The sequence below is a fragment of the Peromyscus californicus genome, unplaced genomic scaffold, assembly GCF_007827085.1.
Source record: "Peromyscus californicus insignis strain IS unplaced genomic scaffold, ASM782708v3 Scaffold_3__1_contigs__length_106647218, whole genome shotgun sequence".
Classification (NCBI taxonomy): Eukaryota; Metazoa; Chordata; class Mammalia; order Rodentia; family Cricetidae; genus Peromyscus; species Peromyscus californicus.
This window is the reverse complement of record NW_026294551.1, coordinates 20,373,319-20,390,816: the sequence shown is the minus strand read 5'-3', so window position 1 is coordinate 20,390,816 and position 17,498 is coordinate 20,373,319. Positions and strand designations below refer to the sequence as shown.

At 54.2% G+C, this 17,498-nt stretch overlaps 1 protein-coding gene across 1 annotated transcript; it reads right to left on the bottom strand.

Annotated features, from left to right (window-relative positions):
* Nucleotides 1–3,331: 3,331 nt before the first annotated feature.
* Nucleotides 3,332–15,457, bottom strand: Slc4a1 (solute carrier family 4 member 1 (Diego blood group)). The gene is made up of 19 exons (XM_052757565.1): nucleotides 15,355–15,457; nucleotides 15,117–15,237; nucleotides 14,116–14,189; nucleotides 13,155–13,335; nucleotides 12,926–13,061; nucleotides 12,349–12,472; nucleotides 12,151–12,232; nucleotides 11,856–12,037; nucleotides 10,994–11,204; nucleotides 10,607–10,819; nucleotides 10,286–10,434; nucleotides 9,965–10,159; nucleotides 8,569–8,739; nucleotides 8,094–8,183; nucleotides 7,461–7,627; nucleotides 6,773–7,026; nucleotides 5,540–5,709; nucleotides 5,285–5,458; nucleotides 3,332–4,495 (listed from the first exon to the last, which is right to left on the bottom strand). The coding sequence occupies exons 1-19, from the start codon at nucleotides 15,367–15,369 to the stop codon at nucleotides 4,415–4,417; spliced, it is 2,790 nt and encodes a 929-aa protein (XP_052613525.1). The 5' UTR covers nucleotides 15,370–15,457; the 3' UTR covers nucleotides 3,332–4,414.
* Between the last annotated feature and the right edge of the window lie 2,041 nt (nucleotides 15,458–17,498).

The following is a 17,498-nucleotide window of genomic DNA, read 5'->3' as shown; positions in this document are numbered from 1 at the left end:
AAAGGTTGGTAAAAAGTTTAACTCCTCAGAATGTCTGCTAGGTGAGGGGGGTAGGGCTGAGACCCCATGCTTCCGCCCTCCTGGATTCCTCCTTTTTTTTTTTTTTTTTACAGCTAAATGTCTCCTCTGGGTCAGACCCACAAACACCTGGGATCTGGCTGCTCTGGGTCAGACCCACAAACACCTGGGATCTGGCTGAAAAGCAGGGACTGCTTTGTCAGCTTGGGGCTTGAGTCCCATCCTGTGAGTAGTGGTGCTCTAAGCCACTGTCCTAGCCTCACACTCCCCAGGACTGGTCTCACAACAGAGATTAAAAACTGGAGAGGTAGCAGGAAAGGATGGCACATGCCTTTAATCCCAGCACTCAGGAGGCAGAGGCTAATCTCAAAGACAGGAAGAGAAAGACCAGGGATCCAAATTATCCTGGCCAAATTAATTAAAGCAAGCTTTTTTATTCATGTACATAGGCTACCTCCCCCTACAGTGGGCTTCCAGAGGTCAGCACTGGATGTGAGGGAAACAAAGCCCCTCCAAGGTAGGGGCTTTCCAAATGGGGGATTTGGCAGACAAAAGAGGTGGGGGTATAGGAGCAGAACATAAGCATAGCAAGTTAGTCATAATGACCTCCTGAAACAAAGACGTGATTGCAAGGTGGTCATAACAAGGTAGCCAAAACAACCCTTTTGAACAAAGGTAGGGTTGCAAAATGGTTAGTAACTTTTTGAAACAAAGACATGACTGCCAGGGTTGGGGATTTAGCTCAGTGGTAGAGCGCTTGCCTAGCAAGCGCAAGGCCCCAGGTTCAGTCCTCAGCTCTGGGGGAGGTGGGGGAGGGGACGACACCAGACATGACTGGCATTCCTGGAACAGGCAGTACAGAACCATGTGTAGTTAGGTTACAGGTGGGACATAGTCCAGTCCTTGAGAAACAGAGGTTTAATCACAAACAGGAATGAACCTAGTTTGTCTTTACTATAAGATAACCATCAAGCCTAAGATGGAGGCAGGCTGGTTCATCGCGGAGGCAGGTGACTCTCCGAGTTCAAGGCCAGCCTAGCAACACCGAGAAACCCTGTCTTGAAAAACCAAAACCAAACAAACAAACATTAGAGAGGGTGGACCAGGACAGTGACTCAGTGGAACCAGACTTGCCCGACACACACTAGGTTGTGGGGACTGTCCCCAGCACTAAGACAAAAAACGGGTTTTGTTTGTTTGTTTGTTTGTTTGTTTGTTTGTTTCAGAGACAAGGTTTCTCTGTGAAACAGTCCTGGCTGTCCTGGAACTCACTCTGTAGACCAGGCTGGCCTCGAACTCACAAGTGCTAGAATTAAAGATATGCACCACCACCACCCAGCTGAAAGCCAGTTTTGTTTTGTTTTTTTTTTTTTTTTTTGGTTTTTCGAGACAGGGTTTCTCTGTGTAGCTTTGCGCCTTTCCTGGAACTCACTTGGTAGTCCAGGCTGGCCTCGAACTCACAGAGATCCGCTTGGCTCTGCCTCCCGAGTGCTGGGATTAAAGGCGTGCGCCACCACCGCCCGGCTTTGTTTTGTTTTTTGAGACAGGGTTTCTCTGTGTAGTTTTGGTGCCTGTCCTGGATCTCGCTCTGTAGCCCAGGCTGGCCTCGAACTCACAGAGATCCGCCTGGCTCTGCCTCCCGAGTGCTGCTGGGGTTAAAGGCGTGCGCCGCCACTGCTGGGCCTAAAAGCCAGTTTTGATGGGACTCATCCATCTGTAATCCCAGTGCTCAGAGGCAGGGGGATTCAGGAGTTTGAGATTGTCCTGAGCTAGACAGTAAGTTTGAGGCCAGCTTGGGGCTATAAGAAACCCAGTCTCAAAAGTGAAAATTAAAAAGCAAAAAAAAAAAGGAGAGGGATGTAAGCTTTGAAGGGCAGGAACTTCTCCAAGTCAAGGTGGCCTTCCTTTCCTAAATCTGGTTGGTTCCTCCCTCAGGAGAGTGGAAGGATGTGAAAGAATAGGCCCCGCAGGAAGTCCAAGCCCTGATTGCTGCTGGGTGGTGCCCGGCTTCAGACCTGCACGGCCTGTCTCAGTCTCTGAGACTGGAAGGTGGGGGGTGGGGGAGGTGAGGAAAAGACAAGCCTTGGGGACAGGCCTAACCCTGGGGGGGGGATGTGCAGCTGGTGTGAATCGAGAGCAGGCTTTGGGATGGCTCTCCTTGGATCCCAATTAGCATCCAGGCCTTTTGCCCCAGCCAGCCTGGGAGGGGTCAGCTGGGGGTAGTCAGCAGGTAAACACAGCCCAGGGAAGGAAGCTGGGAGACTCTGCCCAACATTGACCTCCTCCTGAGGTCTGAGGAGGGTGGGGAGGTCTTGGAAGCCTGCATCCTCCTTTCCGGGGTGGGGGACACTCTGGCCTAGAGCACCCTAGAACTGCAGGAAGCAGGGGGAGAGACTTTAAAGGGGATCGGAGAGAAGGCTAATGGTCAAAAGATGTTGTTCTGGGATGAGAAGATGAGGGAGGAGGGGAGAGGCTGCTCTCATGGCAGCGTCTGGAAAGCTAACTTCCTCTCCTGTCCTCGTTCTTCCGTGATTGCTCTCAAAGGCTCCATCCAGCTTTCAGATCTAGGATACGGAGCTGACGGATTTCAAGAGACTTGGGGGAGCTACCAGTGCAAAGGGCAAGGCCATCCGACAGGCGCTCCCCCACCCTGCCAGTCAGGTCTTGCTTACTCAGAAGGTGAAGGTTGTACAGAGGGAGCAAATTCATCTCCGAATTCAGCACCCACCCTAGAGGAACTGCCCCTCCCCATGCTGAGGGCCACGCCTAGCATGACTCTAGTGGTCCCGAATGGCTGAAGCCCTACACGAGTTCCACCTAATGCCGTCATCCACTGGGCCCAGTCAAGACCCCTGGGGCACCCCAACTCTGAGACAGGACTTCAAGCAAGGCACCCCTTTAACACAGACATATTTATTGGCAAAACCTATTCCCAAGCAGGCGGGGAAGGGCAGAGTGGGCAGTGCAATCCCCACTGTCTTTGGCAATGTTCCAGGAGCAAGGCAAGGCAGGAGGGGACGGGGTGTGACGTCAGAGCAGTCGCACCAGCAGCCCCCCCTCCCCCAAGGCGGGCTCTGCGCTCAACAAGTGCTTTCCTTACACAATGTCAGTCAGTCCCCCCAGCCCCCCTACAAGGTAGGTACCATTCTTATACGCGTTCACTGCTGAGGACTCAAGCGTGGTGATGTGCTGGGGGCGGCTGTGTGCTTTCAGAGACCCCTGAGACTCTTCCGGTGGGGGCCTCCTGCCGCCTGTTCACTCAGGTTCTTTCAACTCTTTTTTTTTTTTTTTTTTTAAATATTTTTGTTTTGTAAAAAAAAAATAAATTGTTATCCATGTCCTGAGCAAGCCACCGTCTCCTACTCCAACAGGTCAAACTTTGGGTTTCCCCTGAGATTCAGTTTAGTTGGGGTTGGACACGGCAGATCTCTCACGGTGGCTGGGTGCATAGACAAAACCAAGGCACAGAGGAAGCACTTAGAAAATACGGTTAATAAATTACAATCCTCCCATCTTCCCTCCATCCCCATCCAAATCCAGAGCAGACTTGTGTATTGGCCCCACTCCGAAGTAGGGGCTTGACGCAGTCCCCTCTGTGTCCACTAGGTCCAGAGCTTTTAGGAGGTGGCTATGGAGTGAATGAATGGATGAATGAATGAATGAGTGAATGAATGAGTGTCTGGTGGGAGAGAGCAAGCACTTCTGAGTCTGAGACCCAGTCCCTCACCTGGACCTTACTCTCACCAGGATACCTCTCTGGGTGTAGAGAAGAGGGTCTCGGGGTGGGGCTGGGACAGAGAAGGGAAGTGAGAAGTCATCAGGGGTATTTTTGAGCAGGGAAAGAGGATTCGTGGAAGATGGAGGACAGAGCTACGCCCTCCGGGTCAGGAGGCCATGGCTCAAGTCCCGCTGTACAGCCCAGGAGCTGTGGGACCTCGGGCAGGCTCAGAAAATGATAACTGCCGTTGACTGGCCCTTTCACATTTACCATTGGTCCTCAGAGACCATGTGGTCTATTGATAAGACCATGGGTATTATTATCAATGCCTCTGTTTTATAGAGTAGGAAGCAGAGGCCAGAGAGGTCAAGGGACTTATATGAGGCCACACAGCCAACAGGAACTTGAAAACTGTCCTCCATCTCTCCCCTTTGCTATTTATAACTGTGCCATGAAGGGAGGAGACTCAGACCTAACTTTTCCAGCATGGTCTCAAGAGACTGTAACCCCAGTTCCCTGATATGGCTTCTGGTCATCTTCAGCCAGAAAATGCATTGTACCTTAGGTAGAGTGTTTCCTAGACAACCCTGCCTCCCCCACCCACAGCCGTGAGATGCCCGTGAATGCTCTTCCTGGGAGGGTGGGGAAGTGGAATGGTTGGGGGCCCGGGCCTGCCCCTCACACAGGCATGGGCACTTCGTCATATTCGTCCAGACCTTCCTCCTCGTCAAAGCTCACTTTGGCGTCATCACCATCCAGCTAGAGGGGTTGGAGGGAGAGAGGGTGAGAGACCTTTCTGGGACCTCAGAGGCACATCTGGAGTTAGGAAGCAGCCTGAGCCAGCCTTGTGCTGTCCCTACAGCATAGGATTGGACTAGATGAGTGGTTTACAGAGGGCAAGTGGCCTCTGGGGGTCTGGTGAGGAGGAGCTGCAAGAGGTGGGCAGAGGATCCCCTCACCATGGCAGCCCCAGCCCCACACTAAATGTCCCTAATAACTCCGGCGGGACGTTATGATAATAAGATGGAGGGGCTGTCTGCTCATCAGCTCGTGCGGAACACACCCTGTGCACGCACCTCATAACGCTTTCACTGTCATTATTCCTCCCTGTAATATGGTGAGGCACAGAGAAATGAGGCCACTTGCTCCAGATCATGTACTGAGACAGAGACACAGCAGACCGAGACTGAGACAGAGGCTCTGGACACAGACTCTCTTTCTTTCTTTCTTTCTTTCTTTCTTTCTTTCTTTCTTTCTTTCTTTCTTTCTTTCTTAAGATGCCATCTTATGTAACTCAGGCTGGCTTTGAACTGTGTGGCCAAGGATGACCTAGAATTTCTGATTCCCTGGCCTCTACCTCCCTAGTGCTGGGATTATAGGCACGTGCCTCCACATACAGTTTATGTGGTGCTGGGAATTGAACCCAGGATTCCGTGCCCGGGAGGTAAGCTTTCTACCAACTGCTACATCTCTATCCCTAAACCCACTGCTATCACCCTGCTGTCCCTCTGGCTCCCCTGCCTCCCACCCGGGGTCCCCACTACTCACACACTGGAGTTCCAGCCTACTGAAGATGCATGGCAGCAGGAAGCGACGCAGAGGCACAGTGAGGATGAGGACAAAGGGTAGGGCCAGTGAGGCAGGGGTGGACTTCACCACCCACAGCGCTGCCAGGCAGATGATCTGGATGCCCGTGAACAGGTGCATGCGCCAGGTCCTCACCTGCGGGGAAGCTGAGGTCAGTGTCTGTCCTGTTCTGACACCCCTGCCCTACCCTGGCCGGACAGCTTCAAAGTCACATACCCTCTTGACAAAGGGCACGTCGGGGTGGTACTTGGGTGGCTTGAACAACAGCAAGATGCGATCAAAGAGCTGGATGCCACTGAGGGACGTGACTCCCATGTACAGGAAGATGCCGAACAGCACCGCCAGGGGGATGCGGGACAAGATAGGCTCCATAAGGATGGACAGTCCTGTGTGGAGGGGACACACTCTTAGTTCAGGTCACCCAAGGACCAGCACCAACAGGGCTTAGCTTGTATTTGGGACTGACCATGAAACCACAGGTGCCAAGTGACCCTTTTCTGCAATAGCTGTTTATAGGCTCGGAGGTGAACAACTTCTAAGGCTTTATAGGCTCAGGGGTGAACAATTTCCAAGGAGTCAAACTCCTGCCTGCCTGCCTGCCTGCCTGCCTGCCTGCCTGCCTTACACCCACTCCCTGAGCCTAATGGGGACAGTCACAGCGGTCAGAGGAACCTGCCTTTCTCCTCACCCCAGAAAGCCTCCATCATCCTCTACAGATGGGAAGAAAAGGGGAGGGGAGGAAAGGGGAACTTTGATCGCTCCATCCGTGACTATACCGCTGCTCATCCTGCTGGGTTCAGCTTCCCTAGAACCCCTATGGAGCCCAGAGACTCTCTGCCTTTCCCTAGACTGAGCTGTGCATGGGGTCAGCCCGAGAGCAACTGATCTGGAGAAGAATTTCAGGGGTTTAGTAAATCCTCTAACTGTGCAGATAGGGAAACTGAGGCCCAGAGGCCATGGAAATTACCCAGCCAGCAGCAGGGAAGGAAGGACAAAACCCCACAGTCTATTACATTTTTGTTGGCTGCAGTTGTGGAGGCAGAGGTGGAGGCGGGGTGGAGGCAGGGGTGGAGGCAGAGGTGGAGGCGGGGTGGAGGCAGGGGTGGAGGCAGGGTCTGATCTGGAAAAGCTCAGCAGTGCAGTTCTCCTGCTCTGCACAAATGCCCATCACAGTGTCCCAGGGCCCTGTGCTTCCTCGATCTGCTAGATCCCCTCCTGTGAGTAACTAGCGCTGGGAGGTGGCGGGGGTGTTGGGAAACTGTTGTGTAGGGACCTGGATACAGAGTAGACGGGATGGGAGCTTTGTCCTTAATCCCAAGAGAAGGAGTCAGGATTGGGCAGGGCAGGATGGTGGAGGTGGGGTTCCCTAAGTGGGAAGAGTCCCCCAATCCTAAGAAGGACTAGGAGGGAGTGGAGCAGGGTGGCAGGGGCATGGCCAGCCTCACTTACCTACAAGTACAGAGACCAGGAGCCCACTGATCCGCTGCTCCTTGACCTCTTGGACCTGAGCTGCAGCCCCGGGACCGCTGGCCTTGCCCATGACTGTGAGGGCATTAGCGTGGGTAACAGAACGCACAGTGGTGGCACTGAGCCAAGGCATCCCAAAAATGGCGGCCACCCCACCCATGCCAACGACCAGCAGGAGGTCCAGATGGAAGCCGGAGCCCTTGATCATCTTGCGCTCTGGTTTGCTGACGATCAGCCTGGGGGCGGAAGGAGGTCTGGTAAGCCGGGCCCTCATAGGCCCCTCTTTTCTTCCCCACACTGGTGTCCCTCTGAGCCTTTTTGATTTCTGTTCCATTCCCCTTTGAGTCCCTGGCTCCCTCCCTCTGGCTGTTTGAGAATCCAGACTCTAGAGGTCTAGAAGTCTTCAGAACACCCTTAGGCATTCTTGTCCAAGTCGGGAACCTTGCCTGTTCAGGCTCCTCCCACCTTCCAGCAGTTCATCTCATAGCTCCCTGTTTACATGGTCTTCAAATGATGCCACCCCAGAGGCCACAAAATTCAGACTTGCCTCTGCTGTTCCATCACTCCCATCAGCTAGCAGAGGGCCACTGGCCAATCTCCTGTTGGCCCAGAGCCTGCTCCCCTCCCTGCCTCCAGCCCTCCCTGGCCAAGCCTCTGTCCTTGCTCTTACGTGGTGATCTGAGACTCAAGGAATATGAGGATGAAGACCAGCAGAGCAGGCAGGGCAGAAGCGAACATCATCCAGTAGGGAAACTTGTTGTACAGACCCAGAGGGTGGATGACCCAGCCCCGGGCAGTGGAATTGGATACTTTGAGGCCGTCAGGCACCGACAGTTTCTGTGAGGGAGACAGTTGGTGAGAATGTGGGGCCAGGCAGATTGGGAAAGATGGGGGCTGGGAAAGCAAGGGCCTGGGGCAGGGAGTTGGGTTGAATATTTACTCTGTTGCTAGCTACTTCTCTAAGCCCTTCACATGTATCTTCTCATTCTCAATGTTACAGAGGAGGAAACGGGAGCAGAGAGGTTGTATAGTTAGCCCCACGCCACACAAATAGCTGGTGGCTGAGCTGAGGTTTACCCAGGTCTACCTGGCTTAAAGCACACTCTCTGCTACTGCCCTGGGCAAAGGAATAAGAAGTGCAATGTGGCTTGGGCTAGAGAGGTCCTGAGGGAATATTGGAAGAGCAAGGACGGGGAAAAGAGTTCTAGCTGGCTTTGGGTTAGGAAAAGCCATTTTGGCAGGGCATGGGGAAGGGAAGGGAATGAAGGTTAGGTTGGCATGGCAGAGGATGAGGAGGAGTCACCTGGGTGTAGGTGTCCTTGACAAAGGAATCCACCACGACCATTATCAGGATGGAGATGGGGACCCCGAAGTCCCCAATGACTCTGCGCAGCTGTGGGCAGATGAAGGAACCAGTTGTGTCTGTAACCTGCCTCCTACCCACTTTCCTTCCCATCCCATGTTTACCAGGGAGTCTGCTCAACCCGAGGGGTCCACCAGGAACTAATGACTGTCTATACTGCAACCACCCCTGTCTTCCTTCTTCCTCTGCCGCTGTCCTGCCCTGACCCCACCCTTCGTCCCTCTCCCAAGAACTGTCTGTCCCTGGCTCCCTGCTGGATCTTGGTGCTGAGCAGAGATGGCTTTGGCTGCCACATGAACCCCGCGTCAGAAGAGGGCCGCTGAGCCCTGGTATTGGGAATGGGGAGCTGGGGAAGGAAGGGGAGCCGAGGGTACTGGAGAAGCTTGGGGTTGGTGAAGGATAGGGGTGCACTGACCTTGCCAGGGAAGTAGGTGCTGTTCTTGAACTTTCGCAGCATCATGGCAAGTAAGAAGGTACCAGCCATGAGCACCAGGGAGAAGAGGGCTGTGTTAGGCACGGGACCCAGAGGTTTGGGCTTCATCGAAACAGGGGCATAACTCTGTTGCAGCGGGTAGTCCTGGAAAATCTATAACAGAAACACAAAGCACTGGATTCCCTCCAAAGTCTTGGCTTGAACTAAACAGTATCAGATAAGTTGACTGGGCACTGAATCATCCATCTGTCTTTACATCCATCTATACATCCAGACATCCATCTGCCCATCTACTGCCCGTACATCCATCACCCACCCACCATCCATCCACCCGTGCATGCATCCATCCCTCTGGCCACCTTCTTTCTCATCTGACATATTAACCAGCTTGGTTTCTTATGAATGAAGAACAAGTTAGATGTGTGGGAAGGGTCAAAGGAGCAATAAGCATGTATAGGTATATGCGTCCAGGCTTTGTTTGAACTATGAGAAGGCTGGGAGGCAACAGTAAGTAATAAAAAGATTTACAAAAAGGGCTTACAGGAGTTGGGGATTTAGCTCAATGGTAGAGCGCTTGCCTAGCAAGCACAAGGCCCTGGGTTCGGTCCTCAGCTCCAAAAAACAAAAAACAAACAAACAAACAAAAAAAGGGCTTAAGGAGTTGGTGACAGTGACAGCATTTGCCTAGCATGGAGGAGGTTTGATCCCCAGCATGATAAGTAAATAAATAGATCACCTTTTTTTTTTTTTTTTTTTTTTCCCGTTTTTCAAGTCAGGGTTCCTGGCTGTCCTAGAACTCACTCTGTAGACCAGGTTGGCCTTGAACTCAGAGATCCTCCTGCCTCTGCCTTTGAGTGCTAGGATTAAAGGTGTGCGCCGCTGCCGCTGCCACCACCACCACCACCACCAAGCTGGAGGTAGGCAGAGCTTTTGGGGGAGGGACAAGCTAACGTGGCAGAGGCCCTGTGGGGTTATGGAGGTCAAGAGCAGGAGAGGAAAGGTCTAGAGCATCCTAAGCATCCACTGTCTCACTACACATGGTTTCCCAGGCTGCTACACACATACATAGTGTCCACTGTGTCACATGATGTGTGGTCATGGACATGGACAAGTTTACATACGAAAACCTTCCTTTATACAGTCCCCCTGCCCAGTCATAGCATGAGCACTGAGTCACCAGCCTTTACAGGGTCCAGAGCAACCCAACTGCACAGTCCTAAGTGAACCCAGAAACATGCATGTGTCCATGATCATGGTTGTGCCATGGTTGTGCATACGGGTGGAAACATGGCTACAGACATGCTGTACAGGCACATACATGGTAACACCCTCTCACACACATGCTATGTGTGAGTGTTAGCATTCTCCCGGGCCCCACCTTGATCAGCTTGGAGAAAGTCTCATAGATGAAGATGAGGGAGATGAGGAAGGAGAAGATCTCCTGGGTGTAGCGGGAGATGAATCGGACCAGGAAGCTGCCTTCAAAGGCCACCACCAGCAGCACCAACAGAATGAGCCAGAAACCGATCCACGCGCGGCCCACGATGTACTCCAGGTTATTGCTTTCACAGAACTGCAGGTAGTCAGACAGAGGAGTTCTGATCAGACTAAGGTAGGCTCAGTCACCTTGTGGGCACCAGGCAGGTGAGCTAGGGTCAGCTACAGGGCTGGGGACAGAGTGGGGCTGGGACAGGGCTACCGAGAAGAAGGCTTCCTCAAACACCAGCAGGGGTCCCGAGAAGCCAAGCACCAGCAGGGGCTGCGCCCCCAGGAGAGCAAAGAGAATGCCTTGCACTGCTGTGGAGATGAGCAGCTCTGACACTCCCATCAGGTTCCGGGTTTTTTCTCCTGTGGGAAAAAGCCATACGAGGGTCAAGATGGTGAGATTATTGCCAAGGACCGTGAGAGTAAGTTGTGGGACATGATGTATGCATACAGAGCATCAGATTGGGTCAGAGGCGAGAAGGCAGAGGTCAGAGGGTCAGGGGTGAGTTTTTCGGGGACCATAACTGTCACTGACCCAGGAGGCCACCAAAGGTGACGGCGGGCGACAGGGCGGCAAAGTAGATGAAGATGACGGCAGCCAGGACCTGGGGGCTGAGCGCATCTGTGATGTCACTCAGATAGTATGGATAACGGCGCCGGATGTCACGAATCAGGCCTCCAAAGATCCGGCCTGTGCGCTGTAGAGGATCATCTACGCCACCGGGGCTCCCTGGGTCCCCGTTCAAGTCTGTTGCAGAAGACAGGGACATGGTCAGAGGGGCTAACAGGAATGGTCAGGGTGACAGGGAAGCCTGACCACAGGAACAGATGCTAGGGGGTGTTTGATAGGACAGGGGCACTGTGCCAGGGGGCCAGGGGTCTATGGGGAATCAGGAAGCCCTGTCAAGGGCAGAACAGGTACCTAGGATCTTGTACAAGGCAGGGTCTGGCTTGGGGAGACTGGGCAGGTAGCGCCTTCTAAGCAGCTGCTTCTGCACGGGCACCAGGTTGAGCAGAGCTTGCTCTGAAGGGGCGTCGGTGGGTGGCAGGACCAGGCTACAGTCCAGGAAGTTCTCCAGGGAGCTCAGCAGCTCCCCTCGGCTCTGTGCCAGGTAGGCGGTTGTGCGGAACACCTGTGTGCAGGAGAGAGCGTCAGGAATACTAGGACTGTAGACAAGAGACCCCCGGGGAGCAGAGCAACCAAGTGATGCCAGCCTGTAGTCTAAACACGCAGGAGGTAGAGATAGGAGGACTGCCTTAAGTTTGAGGCCAGCCTGGGCTACATAGTGAGCGCCAGGCCAGCCAGAGCTACATGGTGAGACCTTTGTCTCAAAAAACTTGAAGGCTGGACATGTATAGCCAGGGACCAGCCACCAAAACCATGGCTGTCATTATAGGGTCTGGTTCACCAAAACCATGGCTGTCATTACAGGGTCTGGTTCTTTCGACTCCCTCTGACCTCTGAGGGCCAGCTTTAGGGAGACAGGCACCCTGGGTGGGAGAAGATGAGCTAAAGAATCCCTGGTGGGCTAGGTACACCACACAGCAAGTTGGGCCAGCTAGAACCAGGTCACAGTGGTCCTGACTGGACTAGACTGGACCAGTCCGTCCAATGCAAGCCAGGATTAAGACTGGACCCGGCCAGGCCGGGAACAGGAGGAGTTCAACCCAATGGATCCAAACAGTGAATTTAAAGTCACCCAGGCTAGTCCATGGGGGAGAACTTGACGTCTTCTGCCCTTCCACTAGCTCCCTGGCTAACCAGCCACGTGGCCCCTGCTTACTCTTTCGGTCATGAGTGTAGCTGCAGCTCTGCCCAGCTGGGTGTAGTCAACATGGGGAGCCTCGGGGCCCAGCAGAACTAAAAGGAAGCGCACAGGCTCCGGCCGCTCCAGGTCCTCCAGCCGCACAGCCTCCTTCAGCCTCACGAAGCCCAGCACAGGCCTCTCCAGAAAATTAGTAGCGCCTGTGGGAGGCACCAGGTGGTGAAGTCAGACCTCCGGGGGACTCAGTGTATGAATCCAAGAAAGGGGCTGCCCAGGGCCTGAAGCGGGGTACGTGGAGGGGAAGGGCTCTTACCCACTAGCACCAGTGCGGCTTCTGAATCTGGGGGGATCTTCAGAGTCCCGGATGGCGAGAGTCCTTCTGGGTCCCCCTCTGCCTGTGGGAAGGAAGGTGAAGAAGGGGGTCCTGGGGTCACACTGAAACTGAGAGACCTGAGCATCTAGCCTTTGCCTCTCCCAACCCTTCTCCCTCCCAACCTCGTCCTAGCCTCACCTGTCCACAGTACAGCGTGGTCTCCAGTGATGGCTGCTGGGCAAGGAGGGGCTCAGAAGGGCCCCCAGAGCGGGTCAGGATGGCGGGCTTCACTCCCTCCAGAGCCTTTAGGTCCTCAGCGTGGCTGCAGGTACACATACAGGTGACATGGGCTGAGTGAGCTATTTGGACTGAATTTTCCATAAAAGGGAGACCAGTGTGGGAGGGACAAAAGTGAACATCCAGTGGAATTTCCCAGTGACCAAACTAGAGAGACCCTAGAGGAGGAAAAATCAGAGTCTCCTCTTAAAGGACAGTGTGGATGAAAGTAGGTGGTCCCTGTCTCAGACGTCTAGGTGGGAGGGAGAAAATGGATGGAATGAAGGCTCTTGAGTCCATGTTCTGTAAGTGTAAACTTGAAGTTCTAGTCTGCATTTGGGGATGTCAGACAGATGTGGGAGCTATGGGGGAGGAAGAGCAGTCCCTTGCCTGCTGGGCTGGGGTCCATTTGGAGCTGAGGGAGGTTAGGGAGACCTTGGGGTAGAGGGCTGGGAGGAGCCCGTGGGATGTGAAGCCCGGGTCTTGACAGGCAGAGCACCTGCGTTTGAGTAGTAGCGCCCGGAGCAGCTCGTCTCGGTCCTGAGGTCGAATCTGGTCCTCGTAGATGAAGCCGTCTAGAAGCTGATTGGCCACCCCAGCCAGGGATGTCTCTGCCAGATCCAGGAGGACGGTGCCTGTAGGCAGTGGAGGGGTGGGCTGAGTGGCTGCCCAGTGCTGCCAGAGCAAACCTCCTACGCAGCAGCCACGGAGGGCCCGGCAGGACTTACCTTTTGAAAAGACTTTCTGCAGTTCTAGAAGGCTCCAGAAGGTGAGGTAAGACAGATGTGGACGGCCCCACACCCCGTCCTCTCGTAAGTTTTCTTCTAGCCCTATCCAGTGTGCTGCCTCCACCCACTGTAGTTCCTGGTTCCTCTGGTCCATCTTCAGCTCCTGCAGCTCCACATAGACCTGAGGCCCACGGCCCAGGTTAGTCCATCGAGCATGGGCAAGCCCATGGGGAGACTGGAAGCTTGGGTCCTGAGGGCACTCAGCTCTAAACTAGGCTTCCAAAAGGCACTGGGCCCTGGAAGGATCAGGACAGATCTCCTGCTCAGAGCATGGGGAGATGTGCAAGGGTCCTGTGGGTCTGACCCACCCCCTGGCTCCATGTTCTATCCTCCTCAGCAAGCCATTACCATATTTCAGAAGAGGCATGAACCTCTGGACCAAGAGGGGCCTCAACAGCCTCTTGGTCAGAAAACTGGGGCCCGGTGACCGAGGCTGAAGGGGCTTGGGAAGCCATTGGGTCAGTCTCCTGTCTCTAAGAGTATTGAGGGACATGACTCATACTGTCCTGGGCCAGGTGGTTACTCTCAGGGTCACAGTTTAGGGACCCAATTTCCTAACCAGCTAGGCAGTCTGGTGCTAAGTGGGGACTCCGGTGCTGGGGCAGAGGAGAGTAAACACTTAATTCTGTATGTCCCCAGTGAGTATCTAACCCAGCCGGGCCTGAAAGCCCTGGCTTAGTCCTCAGCAGTAAGAAAACAGTCTGTCCAAGGAATTCAGAAAGAGCCCATTTCTCTGTTGGTACGTATAACCCTTTCCCTTCAACTGATGTCCTAGGATGCTCCCTCCAATCTGCTTGGGGCAGGGGGAGTCTCCTCCAGCCCGATTCTCTCTCTGTCCCTTCCTATGGTACATAATGAATCTCAAGGCAACTTGAGAAGAGGATGGAGTCTGGGTCCTCACCTGACTGGAGCTTGGGTGCGATGTGGAGGTACTGGTGGGGATGTAGTCTGTGGCTATCTGCTCTGTGGGAAGAGCTGAAAACCCAGGGCCAGTTAGCGTTGTCTGTGACATGACCCCTCACTCAGGCCCTGCTGTACTACCTTCAGGGAACCTCAGGAACCCAGACCCACTCCCTCCACTGGTCCTGGGCTGGGACCCCTGCCCAACCCCACATCCACCTGTTCTGGGCCCAGCTTGGATCTGACACTCTCCATCTGAACCTTATTGAGGAACCCTGAATTCATTGTGGTGATCTGAGCCTCTACCCTGACCCCTCCTCGGTAAGGATAGGGAGAGTCTCAAGTCGCAATGTTCAAAACCATCCCCTCCCTCCCCTGCCCTGTCTGGGACCAGACTTCTTTGCCTCTTCCCACCTGCTTAGCTAACCCGCCAGCTGGTAGCCTCTTACCACACACCCACAGATCGGGTGGGTGAGCCCCTTATATTCCCCTCATTTCCCAAGGGGGCCTCTTAACTTCAAATCCAATCACTTGTACTTAAGCCCTGTTGACAGTAAACAGGTCCCGCCTCAGGCTCCCCACCTAAGACCTTGGGCAAGCCAAGGAAGGTGGTATGGACTCCTGGGGTCTCTGTTCAGGGAGTCCCCACAATTGTCTCCCATTTCTCAGAGTCCCCAGCTATCTAGACGTAATGAAGTTCCAGCAACAGCACAGCTGCTTGGCCTCCATGCTGATATGGGACAGACAGGGTAGCAGCTGGGTTTGTGCCCTTGTCCCAGACATACCTGGCTGCCCTGTCACATGTGGAAGGGGCCCAGCCCCACAATCACCTCCTGTGATCATTTCAAACAAAACATTGTTTATCCTTCAATCAGCCAGGATTGCGGGGAGAACTGGCCCCAGGGCTGGGGCGGTGGAGACAGGAAGGACCGGGTCCCTACTGTCCCTAGGGGGACCCAGTGGCTCCTCTGGTAGAAGCAGAAGGCAAGGGATAGGTCTCACCTTCTGGCTCCTGCATCTGGACCACATGGATGTCTGAATCTTGATACGCTATCTGTTCTATCTCATGCTCCAGTTCATCATCGCTATCCTGATCTGGGATCGCCAGAACTTCCTCATGGTCCTGTGGGAAGAGGCCATCAAGGCTGGGTTAAGTGGCTCCCCAAGTCCCCTGAGGACCAGCCTAGGTTGGTTTCCAGGGCCCAAGGCAGGAGCCCTGCATGGATCAAGAGACACTTACCTGCATGTCCCCCATGATGCTGTCCTCAGTGTACAGTCGTCCCCGGCTATCTGAGCCCCCAGCATAACCCGCACATCAGGTCCCTGGAAGAGGGGTGCAGGCTAAAAGAGGCATAGTCACGTCACTCACCCTCAATTGGCCTCCTGCTGCTTCTGGGTCCCCCTAAGGGAGCTGACTTTTAGTACCAGGAGAGCCCTGGGGACATGAGATGGGTCAGATGGAGGCAGAGGGCATGGAGGAAGACACTGCGTTTGTAGGTGTGTGGGTACGTGGGCTGAGAGACAGGAGATATCAGTATGGCCGCCTTCTCCTCGGTGTACTTGATACAAGTGGTCGAGTGGATGATGTCTAGCTCCATCCTGCATCCACCAGGCCTTACCTAACTTCTTTCTGAGTCCCAAAGACTCAGCTAATTCCCAGGACATAACCTATCCCTTCCTTAGGGGGCTTGGCTCCCCTGAGAGTCTCTATAATAGATTCTCTTTTCCTAGAAATGGCTGCTTCTGCCTGGACAACAGGTCCTGAAGGACGTGAGCCTGCTTCCTCCTCTCCATTTGAACCCTACGTCTCTGGCTTGTTTTATCCCTGATCTGTTGGCTTCTTTCCAGTTCCTAGAAGTTACCCAGGCCTTGCGTACCCCAGGGCCTTTGCACATGCATTGCTCACCCCTAGACGCTCCTTCTGTCAACAGCCTTTCTCTTATCTCAGTTCCAATATCACCCTTTCACAGGCCCTTAACCACCCTGCCAGGCCCTGACCTAGTTGGGCATGGTTTCTTGGTTGATTTGCGTACAATGAATTGCACGACACATCCTTTGGAAAGGAAGACACTTGAATGTAAAGTCTCTGCACATTTCAGTCCTCATGGAGTCCCCACAGAACCTCGGCCTCCATTTTCTCAAGACAAAGGTGGACCCACGCAGAATGTGGGGACGGGTCATCGAATGTGCCAGTCTGGGTGTGGAGGGGCTTCCTTTCTCACTCACTGCCACCTAGAACATTGGGGTGACCAGCATTTGGGTGGGGTCACCGGATGCAGCCGCTTGGCTGAGCACGAGAGGCTCAGCTGAGCGTGCCCTTGCTCTTAAGATGGCCTAAGTGGTTCCTACATGGATGGAATTTAGGAGGCCACTTGTGTTGGATGCTGCAGAGGATGTCCCAGGAGGAAGAGTAGGACTCAAGTACAGGGACCTCAGGAGGGGTCTCAAGAGCTAAGTAAAGAGGCCCAGCCTAGGTGTGAGAACAGTGAAGGCGTAGGCTGGGACAGAGACGGGGAGTGGGGAGGACACAGGAGCAGAGTACAGCGAGCAGGGGGCCGTGAGTGAAAGGCAGGTGAGCAGAAGATGGAAGGGTAGAGGAGGGGAGGGCAGAGGGGTAGATGGAGAGCCATGCAGTCCCTCAAGGGGCCATACAAGACCCTAGGGCAGGGCATACGTTTAGAAAGACCCACACAGAGAACTTTCTGGGTCCTGGACAGTCCTGAGGTTCTGAGAGGGAGAGGCATTGTCAAGTCCTCGGAAGCGGCAAGTGACAGTCATATAGTGTTCTCAAGTCCAAGAACGGACAACTCTCTGCAAGGGGGGGCTTTGCACCTCGGCAGCCCGGCCATACACCGTTTCCCTGTCTCCTCTCTCTGTCTTTCCCATCTTCCTCTCCCAAAAGCCCCCACCCAGTTCCTCTATTTTATTTTAATTTTTCTCTTTTCCTTCTCTGGACCTGCTCACAGGATCTGCTTTCTGGCTGGGCCCTAGATCCTGAGGTACCAAAAATCCCGCTGTGGGGCTGGGACTGAAGCCTTGCTTCTCCTGAAGGACAGCATGGCATAGCCAGGGATCCAGAGATGAGAAGGGGCCTGGAGTCCAGCTGAGCCTTGAAGGGTACCCCAAGGCCCAGGTTGTTGCCTGTTGGCCCTGCTCTGTTAGCGCTACCCCACTCTGTCTGCAGCTGATAAGAGCCTGTCCCTGAAGCCCGAAGTGCTCTGGGTTTGGAAGCACCCCAAACACCTGGAAGGCCAGCTGCCAGCCAGGCCAGATAAGGGGAGAATGGGGACATCTGGAGCCCAGGAGGTAGAGCCCACCAGCTGGGAAGGCACAGGGTGGATGGGGACAGATGACAGAGACAGCTCCCCTGGTGGCACAAGACTA

Excerpts from the sequence above, each read along its gene's own strand:
- Slc4a1 (XM_052757565.1), bottom strand. Across the intron at positions 13,336-14,115 it reads CGCACCCAAGCTCCAGTCAG|GTCTATGTGGAGCTGCAGGA; the intron begins GTGAGGACCCAG and ends CGTGGGCCTCAG. Across the intron at positions 5,710-6,772 it reads CCTGGTCTCTGTACTTGTAG|GACTGTCCATCCTTATGGAG; the intron begins GTAAGTGAGGCT and ends CCCTCCACACAG.